Raw genomic sequence first — 13,713 nt, forward strand, 5'->3', positions numbered from 1 at the left:
CCTCCTGCTTTCCTGTTTTTTTGTGTTTGTCACACTTAAATGTTTGAGAGGATCAAACAAATGTAAATATTAGACAAAGATAACAGAAGTAAACACCAAATGCAGTTTCTAAATGAAAGTGTTTATTATTAAGGGAGAAAAAAAATCCAAACCTACATGGCCATGTGTGGAAAAGTGATTGCCCCCAAACCTAATAACTGGTTGGGCCACCCTTAGCAGTGAGTCTCATGAAGCACTGTGGAGGAAGGGCCCACTCATCTTTGCAGAATTGTTGTAATGCAGTCACACTGGAGGGTTTTCGAGTATGAACCGCCTTTTTAAGGTCATGCCACAGCATCTCAATCGGATTCAGGTCGGGACTTTGACTTTAACTTTTGTCTCATCAGTCCCATCAGTATTTTTCCAAAAGTCTTAGGGATCATCAAGAAAATTTCTGGCAAAACTAAGATGAGAATTTATGTTTCTTTGCTGAGCAGTGGTTTTCCTCTTGCAACTCTGCTATGCATGCTAATTTTGCCCAGTGGCTTTCTTATGGTGGAGTCATGAACGCTCTCTTTAACTGAAGCAAGTGAGGTCTGCAACTCTTTGGATGTTGTTTTGGGGGGGTTTGTGACCTTTTGTGACCTCTTGTGACCTCACTGCACTCTTGGAGTAATTTTGGTCAGGTTCACCACTGTTCCATGTTTTTGCCATTTGTAGTTAATGGCTCTCACTGTGGTTTATGGAGTCCCACAGCTTTAGAAATGGATTTATAACTTTTTCCACACTGAGAAATCTCAGTTGCTTTGTTTCTCACTTGTTCCTGAATTTCCTTGGATCGCAGCACGATGTCTAGCTTTTGAGGATCTTTTGGTCTACTTCATTTTGTCAGGCAGGTCCTATTTAAATGATTTCTCGATTGAGAACAGGCGTGGCAATGAGCAGGCCTGGGTGTGGCTAGAGAAACTGAGCTAAGCTTTTCACAGTTAATTTATGTTATAACAGAGGAGCAATCGCTTTCACACTTTGGTTTGGATTTTTCCCCCCCTTAATAGTAAACATCTACATTTAGAAACTACATTTTTGTGTTTACTTGTGTTATCTTTGTCTAATATACATACATATTGATGATCTAAAACATTTAAGTGTGACAAAAATATAAAAAATAGTAATTTTGGAAGGGGGCAAACACTTTTTCACACCACTGTAGCCACTGTGACGTGAAGATAGATCTGACTGAATCACACTCCAGTTAACTCATCGTAAGTTGGTGGCCAACAAGCATTTCCTGGATAAACTGATCTGACACCTGGAATGATTAAAACTCATAAATCTGACTTAATGATTTATGCTTTATAACCCAAGATGAACAATAAAGACCTCACGTTTGCAGAGAATAATTATCCCATAGACTTGTATAGGACCACAAGTCTTTTCCAACCACAACCATTGCCCCATTGGTGGGTTAAGAACTAATGCAGATTTAAGGCACTTCACACTTCAGACGCAGAAGATGCATCCATCGTTTACACTGTCTATGAGTGAAATGCAAGTGTTTTAATAGTAGGTTACTTAGCACTAAGCAGGTATCAGTAACTGCCTGATACACCCAGCAGAAATAGGCTAATTAATCTACCTACTATCAACCTAAAACCAGGATTTCACTCTCTTTTCGAAACATGGAAACCTCTTTTCTGAAAAACAAAGATGGCAACAACTGTATTATGAAACCAAAACAAAACAATGTTAATAAATGAGCCTTAGTTTGCTGTATTTTTCTACACTTTATATAAAGGTCTTTCTTTTGATCTAAGCATTAAAATCTTCTGATATTATGCAGCTATTAATATGACAAAATAAGTAAAAACAAATATGTGACTGAGCACCTTTTTTTTTTTGGCTGATGCTTTGTGCCCACCAAATGACTCACTGCCTGGCCCTGTTTCCACTGATGCCATATCCGCTCCCAGATATCATCCCACTCTAATCAAGAACATCAAATCTGGGATGATTTTGTTCTCTTTCTATTTAAAGCCTCGACTTGCGAGCTCCACTACAGCTATAAATAAACATATAGCTCTTTGTAACAGGACACGACAAGCATCATCTGGTCCAGCTGGGAGGAAACTGGGGCTGATGACAATCCTGCCTGTCAAGGGTGTTGATTTACTGAATGATTCATTTTCCTGATGTTTTCAGATCAGATACGACAAGACGAAAAAGCAGGGCCAACGAACGGAAAGTTCACGGCAAGTTTATGTTTTTGAACCAAGGTGAACTTTTCGGCGTGTGAATGCCTCACAATTCACTTCTCACTGTCAGTATCCTGTGAAACTGTGAGTGTGATGGACAGATCTGTCTGTTTTTATATAACTCATCTATACTATAATGTTTCCTGTCGTGTAATTGTGAATGATGTAGAAGTGAGAGGAGAACCTGAGCAGACCTTTACCGGCATGTTGCTACCACACTTTTGATTTCCACTCTGCTATGTCTAGACATGTACACCAATCAACTTTCAGCACTGTGCCTGACTGCTCTGTTCCTGATCAAAGCTTATTTACCTCGCCGAGTCCCTCAGGATGGAGATACCTCTTAGCAAAGGGATGCGCGACCTCAGCTGCACAATTTTAAAAGAGTAACCAGAACCTTCGGAGGCAATTCAAACATTATTGTTCTGCTCGTGCGGCAGCCAGCAGACCTGCAATCGACTTTTGGGTTTCCACCTGTGGCTGGAAGGAAATGATGAATGCCTCCAACTGCTGACTTTAAGATAAGAAGCGTCTCCCTCTGTTTGTCTGCCTCTAACTGACATGCACGCTCATATACACAGCTCTTTAGGATAGCGGTCAATATGAACAGGATGCAGTAGCCCCTGAGTGAAAGCGATTGTCATGTAGGTTGTGGTGTGTGTCATAAAGCTGCTGGCAGCTGAAATGTCATCTTGAGGGACAGGAAATAGAGCATCTGGGAAGAAAAGTGCAGCAATGTCACAGCGGTATGAGACAGTGTAAGAGGCACAGGATGAAGGAGACAGGAAACCTAAAAAAGCAAATTGATCCAATGCCTCTGGGGTGGAAAAGTTGTATTTTTTCAGAAACACTGAGTGATTTTTATTTTTTCCATAGTGCATTTTGTCAGTACGCACACCTTTTAGGATTTTGCAGTTAGCCAAACAACATAATAATGCTTCCTATTTTAGAGAGTTGTCTTTTTTTGCCAGGGTGATTAAAAAATGCGAATAACTGAACTGAAAATATTAATATATTGTGACAATTTGCATTTTTTTAAAGCAGTGTGGCAGTCCCCGATGCTTTAAATCTGCTAAGGGTTAAAGCTGGACATACGGCTTAGAGAGAGACACAGATGTTTTCACTCTGGCAGATTAAGTGTACTTGTAAGAATGATTATTTAAAAATTCAGTTATCTCACCCTTAAAAGGCACTAAGAGGACATTTAGGGAAATGTCCATCAACATAGTCCTGAAAAGAGGTCTGATTAGTCAACACAAGCGAAAACACCAGTGTAGGTGAACCGTAGTTGTTTTTCACTTAATCCTCTTTATCCCCTGTAACACAAGGCCACACACTCTAGTCCTTGCTTTTTCTCCTAATACTGCAAAGGCTGTTTTCATGTATCAAATTAACCCCGAGGTCTCTCCCAGTGATGTGAAAGACCAGAAAACCACTCAACTTTGTTTTCTACCGGAGGCCTTGGGCTGAAAGTCTGCAGAAACTAAACAGACCTACATAGGGGTTTATTGTTGCGTGTACAGCATGTGTTGAGGTGTAAAATATACATTTCTGTATGACTTTTGTGAAAGCCCTTTAACTATAGTATGCACAGTATCAGCATCAGACTTGCAGAATCTCTTTTACTAAGACATCTTTCCAATTTCCTTACCAAAATATAAAAGCATGTCCATCAAGCCCCTTACTGAGACCAGTCTGTTTTGATTGACCTTGCTGGTTACGTTGCCCCTCTGAGACAAAGTCAAGATAGTTTTGTGACAACTTTGGCCCTTTTTGAATATGGACAACATCAAACCCAGAGGCTGAAACTTCTAAAATTGTGATGCTACAAAAATATAAACGGTTAACTGTCATAATCCAGAAAAAAATAATGCAAAGCTCTTATTTGGCTCTTCTTGACTGCCTTTTGTTCCATTCTCTGTCAAGATGATCCCACACTGCTTCAAAAATAAGAAGGAACGCCACTCCGTGATTGATTGTGTTTATTTTTCTATCCAGGTATGAGTTTATGAGTGTGTCTGAGATCATTGTCGTGATGAAAAATGAAGCTGTTTCTAACCAGATGCTTTCCAGATGGTTTTGCCTGATAAATCAAAATCTGACCGTATTTTTCTGCATTCATAATTCCACCAATTTTGAGAAGGTCACCAACGCCACGGCTGAAATGCAACCCCAAGCCATGACAGAGCCTCTACCATGTTTTACAGATGGCTGTAGACACTCACTGTGGAACATTTCTCCTGACCTCTTCCATATATGTTGATGATGATTCAAACCAAAAATGTATCACTTATATTCTTTGCTCCATAGGACCTGTTGCCACTAGTTTCCAGTCCAGTTTCTGTGTAATTTGCCACACCTCAGCCACCCTTTCACTGTGACTGTTTCTGATGAGGCGAACAGTAGATTTGTTATTTTGTCCTCCACTTTCCTCAGTTTTTTTAAGGATACACTGCACACCATGCCAAGATATTCTAAAAGCTCTTTGGAAAATGTGTAGACACATCAGTGGTCCATCCTGTAAGTTAGGTGCCTTTTTAATGCCAGAATAGCTCACAGGTCAGTGTTGAGTGGCTTAACAAACTGAAAATGGTCAGGTACAAGGACTGGACTGAAAATGAGGGGAAAAGCAGCCAGTGTTTAAAGAAAAACGGCAATAGTTCTTCAGAACACTTTAAATTTATGAGAAGATGTGGCTTCTTCAAAGCAAAATAAAAAGAAATGTGGAGTGCGTGTGTAGGGAACAAGCGGTCTCAGTCCAAACCTTGGGGAACCAATAGCTGAGAAGCATTGATTCTCCTGCTTTATCAGGAGGATCGAACATCATTATTGCTGCAATATCCTTAAAGACTCTTGAGAAAGACCACAGCTCACATCCCATCATAATGACTCTTCAGCAATTCAATGTCACCGGACCACAGTCACTGCAAGGTTTGGTTAGTTGCTGTGCTGATCCTTGACCACTGGGTGCCGCTGTCCCGTCACGCCAGCTCGTCGTGCTGTGGGATGGAGGCAGTGGAGGGGAGACCTGACCATTGGGCATTCATCTTGGGTCAGGTGGAAAAGAATGGGTGATTGGTTTACGAGCAACATTCTCTGTCCTGATTGGACGGAAAGGTGTGCGACGGTGAGAAGAGAGGGAGATAGATAGGGGGAGAGAGAGAGAGAGGAGAAGAAGTGTATCCCCTTCAGCACTCGCTGGCTGTGCCGGCTCAGCACACACTCACACAGACTGAAGACTGCGATGTGACTGCTTACCAGAGGAATACAGCGTGTTCCAGTGGGGATTTTTTCTCTCTTCTCTGTTAGCAGGATAATGGGAGAGGACGGACAGGGAGTCAGACTGGCCATGCCGGCCACTTGGGCTGTTCTGGTTCTCTTCACGGTTACTTCAGTGCATGCAGTGGAAGGTAGGTTTGCAAACCAGGGAGCATCTATTTGAGTGCTACAGCTGGCGCAGGGTGATTTAATTTATGCACAGTGGTTGAGCAGAAGACTTCTGAAGATGTAGCATCAGCTAAGCTTTCTTATCCTTAGACATTTGGAATTTAACTTTATGCAGAGCTCCATGCATTTTTGGAAGAAACTTGAGACTGATGGAGGATTTTTACCACAGTAAGTTTTCTGGTCCTTCATGGTGAGCTGGGTGTGTTTGGGGTTTAATATGAACGCTAATTGCCTTTCAGCAGTGGGCCAATTAGTGCTTTATTGGGAATACTGACAGTTATTGCTGTGCACGCATGCACGAAATGACACAGAAAGTAGTCCCTTTGTGCTCTTCTAATATATTCCATGTTCTACTTTTATACAGCCTTAAACATCCAGCCTTTCCAGGCAATGAAAAGGGACATAAATCACATTTAGTACTGCCTTTATGTACATGACACGTGCATAAATTGTATCAAGTTTCTTACAGGGTCCATAAATGTCTGTTGCCATATTATAAAAATGTGTGTTGTTTAGTATCAAACATTACCATGTTTCTCCCTCCTGAGTGCACTGTTGTAGCTGTTTTATCACACAGGCCACCACTCACCTGTGAGCAGCAAAGTGAATCATAATTATAGCTTGCAGGTGCTCCTTGTAGCTGCTTCCACCTCCCCCGCTGTTACTTCTGCTGCTCCCCCCTACAGTGACCTCTTGCTCCTCCCTGCCGCTTCCCCGCCTGAAGCGCCATCTCCCCACGCTCGCCTCCAAACATCACCTCATGCTTCTTTTGTGTTACCGTGAACCTCTCCCAAGTACGATCTCTAGCAACTCGTCTCAAAAGCATCCCGTTGCTCCTCTATCCCTAACCCCTGTTGCTCCTGTAAGCCAGGCATCACATTGTTATTGCTCCTTCTCCACAAGCCTCACCCGCTGCTCCTTATTTTTACTTCCCTTCCAGCACCTCTCACTGCTGGTGCTCCTCTCTGAACAGCATAATTTTAGTACCGCCCGCCATCTACTCCTGTTCCCCCTTCTTTTTCCAAAGATCCAATTTCTTCTACACCCCAAAAAAACATCTTCGGCTTCATCCTTTGCTTTCCCGCTTGTCCTCTCCAGACATGACCTATTTTCCCTAAAGCAGGGGTGTCAAACTCAAATACACAGTGGGCCAAAATTCAAAACTGGAACAAAGTCGCGGGCTAACGTTAATGTTTATTGAAAAATATCTTCCTCCAGATTTAAGAATGAATCTTTTCTTATGGACTCAAACAAGTTTTGCTGAAAAACTGAATATAGAACAAGCAAAGCTTAATACTAAACAATATATATATTAGCTGTATAATACCAGTAGGCCAGCTCTGATAGTAATTTGGTATGGCTTCGCGGGCCAAATGTAATTAGGCTGCGGGCCAAATTTGGCCCGCGGGCCATAGTTTGACACCTATGCCCTAAAGGATCCCAGCATCGTCTAGACTGCACATCATCACTCTTCTAGTTGTTTTCATGAACTTCTTTTACCCCTCTCCACACCTCTCATTACAGTCCTGATGTTCCTCCTCAAGAGTTCCTCCTCTGCTCGTCTTTCAGCCTTTCTTTCTGTTGGTGTCCCTTCCTACCCATGGACCCCTTGCCTTTGTTCCTCCCTTTTCTCCTGCTTTTCCCCCTCTCTTCTTCTCCTGTTCCTTCCCCTTCCTCCTCAAGCATGACTTCTTGCTCCTTTCTCTGTCTCCTTCCCAGCAGGCATCACCTGCTGTTTCAGCCTGTTTGCTGGTCCCTCCTCCTGCTGTTTATGCAACACTTCTCCCTTCACCTGCTGCTCTTTCTCACACTTCACCGACTGCTCATGTCACTCCTCTGACATCCCTACCTGGTTCTTCTTCTTCTCGCTGCTGCTGCTCCTCTTCCTCCTCCTTCTTGTCATGTTCTCACCACTGCGGCTTTCCCAACCTTCAAACAGCTAAACCAACCATGCATCGAATGACTGCTTTCGCTTTTTTTTCCTTCTCCATCCACAGTCAGCTTCCACTCCCTCGTCCTCTGCTGCTTCTCCTCCTCCTGCTGCTGCTGCTGCTGTTGCTTATGGAAGTGCTAGATTAGTCTACTGCTGTGTTTTAATGGTGCGCGTAATGACAGGCTTCGTACCGACTCTTCCCCATTATGAGACATGTAAATGCGTTGAAGGGCAGCTCTATTTTGATTAAACAGAATGCTGTTGGTGTGTGTGTGTGTGTGTGTGTGTGTGTGTGTGTGTGGAGGAGGGAGAGGTAGGAGGTTTAGCTGGAGAGAAGAGACAGATAGGTACAGTGTGGGTGGTGGGTTGTTTTGTGGTCATGGTGGCCTTTTCATGGTAAGTAGGTGCCTAATGAACTGATGTATAAGCTGGTCGGAGTTTGTTGGTGTTAAAAAGAACCACAGCTGACGCAGTGACTGTTATTATCTGTGCTTTGTGTACACTCTGTGTGTATTTCACCCTATACATCAGACTTTTTACAGCACTGGGTTGATGCTCTAAAGTGCTACCATTATCAGCAGAATATATATTGGTCTTTAAATAGCAGTAAACTGTAGGGCAGACAAAGATGCAGTGTATTGCTGAGAGTGACGTCTCATTCTTAATCCATGGGGTTTAAAATGATTGAAGCTATAACAGCTCCAAATATTCTGGGAATGCTATCCACATCCACATCCAAACAGAAGTCTGAGATGTTCGAGAATTTATACCAGTGTCCTGTTATATTTTAGATAGCAAGGAGCAGACGGCTGAGTTTATTAAGCTCCACCGAGACAGCGGTGATGCAAAACTGAAGGCTAGACCATCCAATTTCACAGCCGCTCACTTCCGGTCTACCCGACCTTCTGAGGACCCAGCCCACGTAGACCGCAAAGGCTGGGTCCTCAGGAGAATGCAGCCTGTTGAGAAGGTAATTTAGGCATTTCAATCAGCTGTGGTGGATCAAGGACATGTCTGAAGGACAGGACACCGGCACTCGAGGCCTGGATTTGCCCATCCCTGGTGTATACTTTAAAAAGTATTTAACTCTTATTTTTATTATCAGTCAGTATCCTCATTAATAAGTCACTTGATTAATCAAATATTGCAAAAGCTCAAACATTTGAGTACCAAACAAAAGTATAAATGAATAGCTGACTCTAGTCAAAATCCAAATGAATGACTATGATCCACAACACTACATAATCTTTGTTATTTTTGTATTGGGCTACTGTACATGAACTCTCTTTAGGAGATCAACTGTGTTGTCACATCTTGTTTTGGAGGTTCAGTGTCAGCAATTTTTAAATAATTTTTGGAGCCAGAAGTGACCATATTTGGACCTGCGTGTAGATTACTAAGTTATTTGCTAAGGCTGGAAAGCTCTGTTGGCAAGCTGAATCCTAACAATATGAAACATTGCCAACAGTGCTAGTGCCAACAGATGGTGATTGCTGCAAAAAAGACTTTTGGTGCTATAGAAACCTGTGGGAAAAACCCCTTTCTGACTTGGCCTCCGTAAAAATGTTCTTGCTGAGTTTATGGTTCACTCACTCACTTGCGGTTAAACTGAATATAGTGTGAGGTTTGCTTTGATTATTCTCCGTTTTTAAAAAACGTGGATTACCCTGGATATGGTCAGTGGTTATCAACTTGTGATTGACAGGTTATTAGCCAATGAGCCAGTGGTTTCACTGTTCCTTCCACGTCATATCTGGTCTTTTGAAACCAACTTGGTGATGGTAGGATGGTTTATCTTGAGACTTCAGAACGGCATGCAGAAACCAGCACTTTATACTGTTTGTGAGTGCAGCGCTAACCCATATTGTACCAAGCGTTGTCCTTAGTGCTAATTGGAATGCTACAATTTAATCTGCCAAAACCAAACTCTGAATTATTGAACAGTTGTGTCATGGCTTAATTATTTCAAACTGCTGCAGATGGCACCAGCACCATAAAATGGTCCAGTTCAGCTTAGCTTAGCTGAGTTGAGGCCTAGCTAGCAGACATCTAGCCTAGCTAAAGAGCTACAGCCATTTTGTTTGCTAATGTGTATTACTTTACTGTTTCTGTTGTTTTTACGCAATTTTTTTTTTTTTTTTTTTTAAAAAGACAAATTAAAGGACCAGCTGGATCTCACAATTAAATATCTTCCTCACCGGTTCAGCTGATATCCATCCATATATCTATCTATCTACTAATTAGGGTAGACTAAATCATTCAAAGCTGTACCAGGTTATGATTCTGTGCTATCCCGCTGGTATAAATACAAATGACTTTATATTTTCCCAGTGCCTCTCTCGGTTCCCCTTCCCTCTGCTCCTCTTCTATCAGTGCCACCACACAATTAACAATTAGCATTATAGTGGGAGGATAGCATTATATGAATAGCAAATACAGCATTAAATTGAACTGAATTATAAACTCTCTCCTCCCCCTGAAGCATCCATTAAGTCTAACAGCATTTCTGGCAGAAACCTAACTATAACATATCACAGTTAAGTAAATAGGCACAACTCTGCATTGCATAAACAGAACCAAAATATGGTTTGCTCTTTTCTTTCTTTTTTTTGCTTGAAAAATAACTAAAATAGGAAATCTCTAATGCAATCACTTCATCGGCGTTGTATTTGTCAGATGTGTTAATATTTTTACAAGAAATACCAGACAATGCGTCATTACACACTTATTGATCTATACTACAGATAGCTGCAACAATTTCTTTTTTGCCCCAAGCTGCTTTTGATATTCTTGAGAAAGGTTGTTTTTTTTTTTTTAATCGTGATCTGCTGTTTACAAAGGTAGCCATGAGCAGCTTTTTAGAAGTGTGAAGCCGGGCAGCTTTTTGCAGACTTGATAAATATCAGAGATGCAGGAAAATATGCCAGCATGCCTGAAAAAGTCTGCATTAGACACACAAATGTGAGTACATTATTTTGTTACTACCTGCCATTTATGTCGTCTGAAAGTGCTGTTCACTGACCTTGGAGTCTCAGGGTTTTCACCTATTCAGCGAGCCTAGAACGCAGTGCAGTAAACACAGCGTTTGACCCTGTTATTTTGAAAGTCAGTGCAAACCCTGACCCAGCGGATATTGTTGGGTATAAGTGCTACATATCCCACAAACACCCACCCACAAGCCTTGGGAGGGGTGGCAAAGTCATCTGTGTCTGAACCCAGTGCCCAGTCAGCAGCAGATTCTCTCAGTGAAGTTGCTGATTTGTGTCAGTGTTGAGTGTCGAGTTAATTTCCTTTGCCTTTGAAAGAGCTGCTGTGTCTAATTAGAAATAGCACCGCATGTCCTTTCTTTTCATAAACTATCCTTTCCCCTGAAGCCCAAACACAGCCATCCTGTGCCCATCTGCCACCTTTTGTGAATGCTAAAGGTTAAACATGGTAGATGTTGTCTTGAATGGTGTTGTTAACATGACAAATGAACAAATGATCTCCTTGGGTAAAGCTATCATGTCTTTATTGGAAATAGATATGCAGATGACCGTGCTGCTACCACACACACTCTCAATCAGGCAAACTCACACACATACACACACACATATGTATATATATACTGTAGCCTGCACCATGCTTTGTCTGCTCATGTTTTAAAGATGCTGTTTCTATATTCTTCTGGTGACAGGTTAGCAATGTGACAGACAGACAGTTGAACTGGGGAAAAAGTAGAAGCTTGGAAGCAGATCCTTTGCACCAGTCCTGAGACTTTTACTCCAGTGTTCTGCGGTCTACTTTTCCTCAGGGCCTGCTTTCAGTATTAAATATTTATTTCCTCACAGCATTCAAATTGTTTCAGAATAAATTTGCTTTTTCTTCCTTCCTTGGAACCTGTGGGATTATTTACCTTTTGCAGAGAGACTCAGAGCCCCGGGCTTTGGTGCTGTATTTCCCACGGCGAGCTGGGCATTAAGAGGCAATTTTAGATCAGTCAGTCTGGTATTAGACACTGCGCTCCTCTGTAGCCAAAGGCTGTCAGACTGGTTCAGGAAGTCCTTTCTAACAAAACAAGCTCAGTGTTTACTGAGCTGTGATTAATATTATATTAGTGCGAAAATATATCCTTAACCATGAATCTTCACACCTTGGCTGCAAATTTTCACACAACTCAACAGTTTTGTCCTTTTTTTCAGGAAAAAGTTGCTGGTTCTCTGCATCCATAATGAGTCACATCAGTTACAGGGGATATATATATATATATATATATATATATATATATATATATATATATATATATATATATATATATATATATATATATATATATATATATATATATATATATATATATTTTTTCCTAATGTGTGCTTTTGGCTGCATTTTCATACCAAATGTTTGGGTCACATCCCTGTCTGATGGTTACAGATGCAGTCTGTACAGCTTGTTCTGGGCTTGACGAGTCCAGGTTGGGTCTTAAGTGAAATTTTAAATCCCTGAGAGCACTGCTTGGCAAAGTTACGAGTCTGCACGAGCAATTTGTAAGTAAAATCCAACACTTACAAAGCCTTTAAATGCTGCAAATTTCTCCCACTTATGAAAGCCATTTCATAGATCTCCAATTAAAATGGGCCAAACATGCAACCCGTAGATGTGCATGAATATGCATGGTAAGAATGTGGCACCTTATGCATCCTTCAAATCTGGCATACAGACATTTTTCTAGAGGCAGCTTGATCGTTCATCTTGTTTGCATTCCAGTTATGTTCCTGTCTGTGATGCTTTCATTTTATAGTCAGCTTCCTGTCTTTTGTTTCTGACATTTAATAATAATGACTGCGATATCACTGCTGAGTTGGTTTACAGATATGTGTGATAAATTAATGTTACCGGGGCTATAAATAGCCACAGCCATGTGTAATGGTCTTGCTAAAAGACAGCTGTTTGGAGCTCTGCTGATGTGAGTCAGTCGGTGAAACTGCAGTTCATCATGTCATTGACAGTGAAATGGCCACAAGTCTTAATTTTGCACATATGTTTTATTGATATGCAGCCAGTGGGTTCGAGTCTCATGCTCCCTGTTCTGCAATGACTGAGATTAATACGCTCAAACCAGGTGTACTGCAGCTTTGTGGCTTTTTGTTCATGTTACTTTTCACGTTGACTTTTGGGTTTGAGATGTTCGCTCCGTACCTGGATGTTGTGGAAAGTTAAAGCTAACTTGAGTGGAATCAATAGTAGGCAATGCAAAGTATTCCAGACATCCTTCCTAAACATTTTCTAGTTCTTCCTGGGGTATATTAGATGCTCTGAGGCCAAATGAAATATATAATCCCTACATCAAAGCTCTGGGCCTCCTCCTAGCAAGGCATGCCTGGAAAACCTCCAAAAGAAGGTGCCCAGGAGGCACTCTGACCAGATGCCTGAAGCTCAGCTGGGTCCTTTCAATGGAACGGTGACTCGACTCACATCTCCCCAGATGTCTGAACTTGACACCCTATCTCTAAGTGTAACGTTACTCTCACTAGCAGACGAACATGTAGACAGATATGAACACCATGGATCAATGTGTGTCTGTTTTTTTTGTTGTTGTTTTTGCTTCTGCCACAAACTTTTACACAGACTTAAAAGATAAACCGCTTAGGTTTTTGTGGTGTGAGATCACCACACTGTGACCTCATGAAACACATTTCAGGAATTGATAACATTTCACACATGTGTCATTGAAAAAGCCCCACATAGTGAATACAAATGTGAGATACTGTTGTATAACAACTTTTGTGGAGGAAATCAAGCTTTGCTTTCTGTGCTGTTTGGAAAACAAAGAGCTGCAGGATCTCATTCCCCAGCTGAATGTCTATTTTAATATACTGTATATTCAAATTCCAATAGTTATTCACAGCCCTAATTTGAGTGTTATTTGCCAATTCAAAATGGAGATGTGAATGAAGCACAGCAAAGGCTCCTCATCAATTGTAAAGCAAAATCCATCCAGATCATGGTTGGTGCCTTGACCCTATGTTCTGTAAATACTATGGATGCCATTCAAACTGATGATATTCATTATATGTTCCAGAACTATGAAAACTAAATAACACTTCTGTTTTTTCCCAACGT

At 41.4% G+C, this 13,713-nt stretch overlaps 1 protein-coding gene across 1 annotated transcript in view; it reads left to right on the forward strand.

Annotated features, from left to right (window-relative positions):
- The first annotated feature begins 5,408 nt into the window (after positions 1–5,408).
- Positions 5,409–13,713, forward strand: part of LOC102794561 (ephrin type-B receptor 1-like) — a 120,668-nt gene continuing 112,363 nt past the window's right edge. Inside the window, exon 1 of the mRNA XM_006804012.3 lies at positions 5,409–5,641. Coding sequence (XP_006804075.2) covers positions 5,548–5,641 — 94 coding nt within the window. The 5' untranslated portion in view covers positions 5,409–5,547. The remainder of the gene's footprint in view (positions 5,642–13,713) is intronic.

This window comes from Neolamprologus brichardi, chromosome 17 (assembly GCF_056152115.1).
Source record: "Neolamprologus brichardi isolate AB-2024 chromosome 17, ASM5615211v1, whole genome shotgun sequence".
Taxonomy (NCBI): Eukaryota; Metazoa; Chordata; class Actinopteri; order Cichliformes; family Cichlidae; genus Neolamprologus; species Neolamprologus brichardi.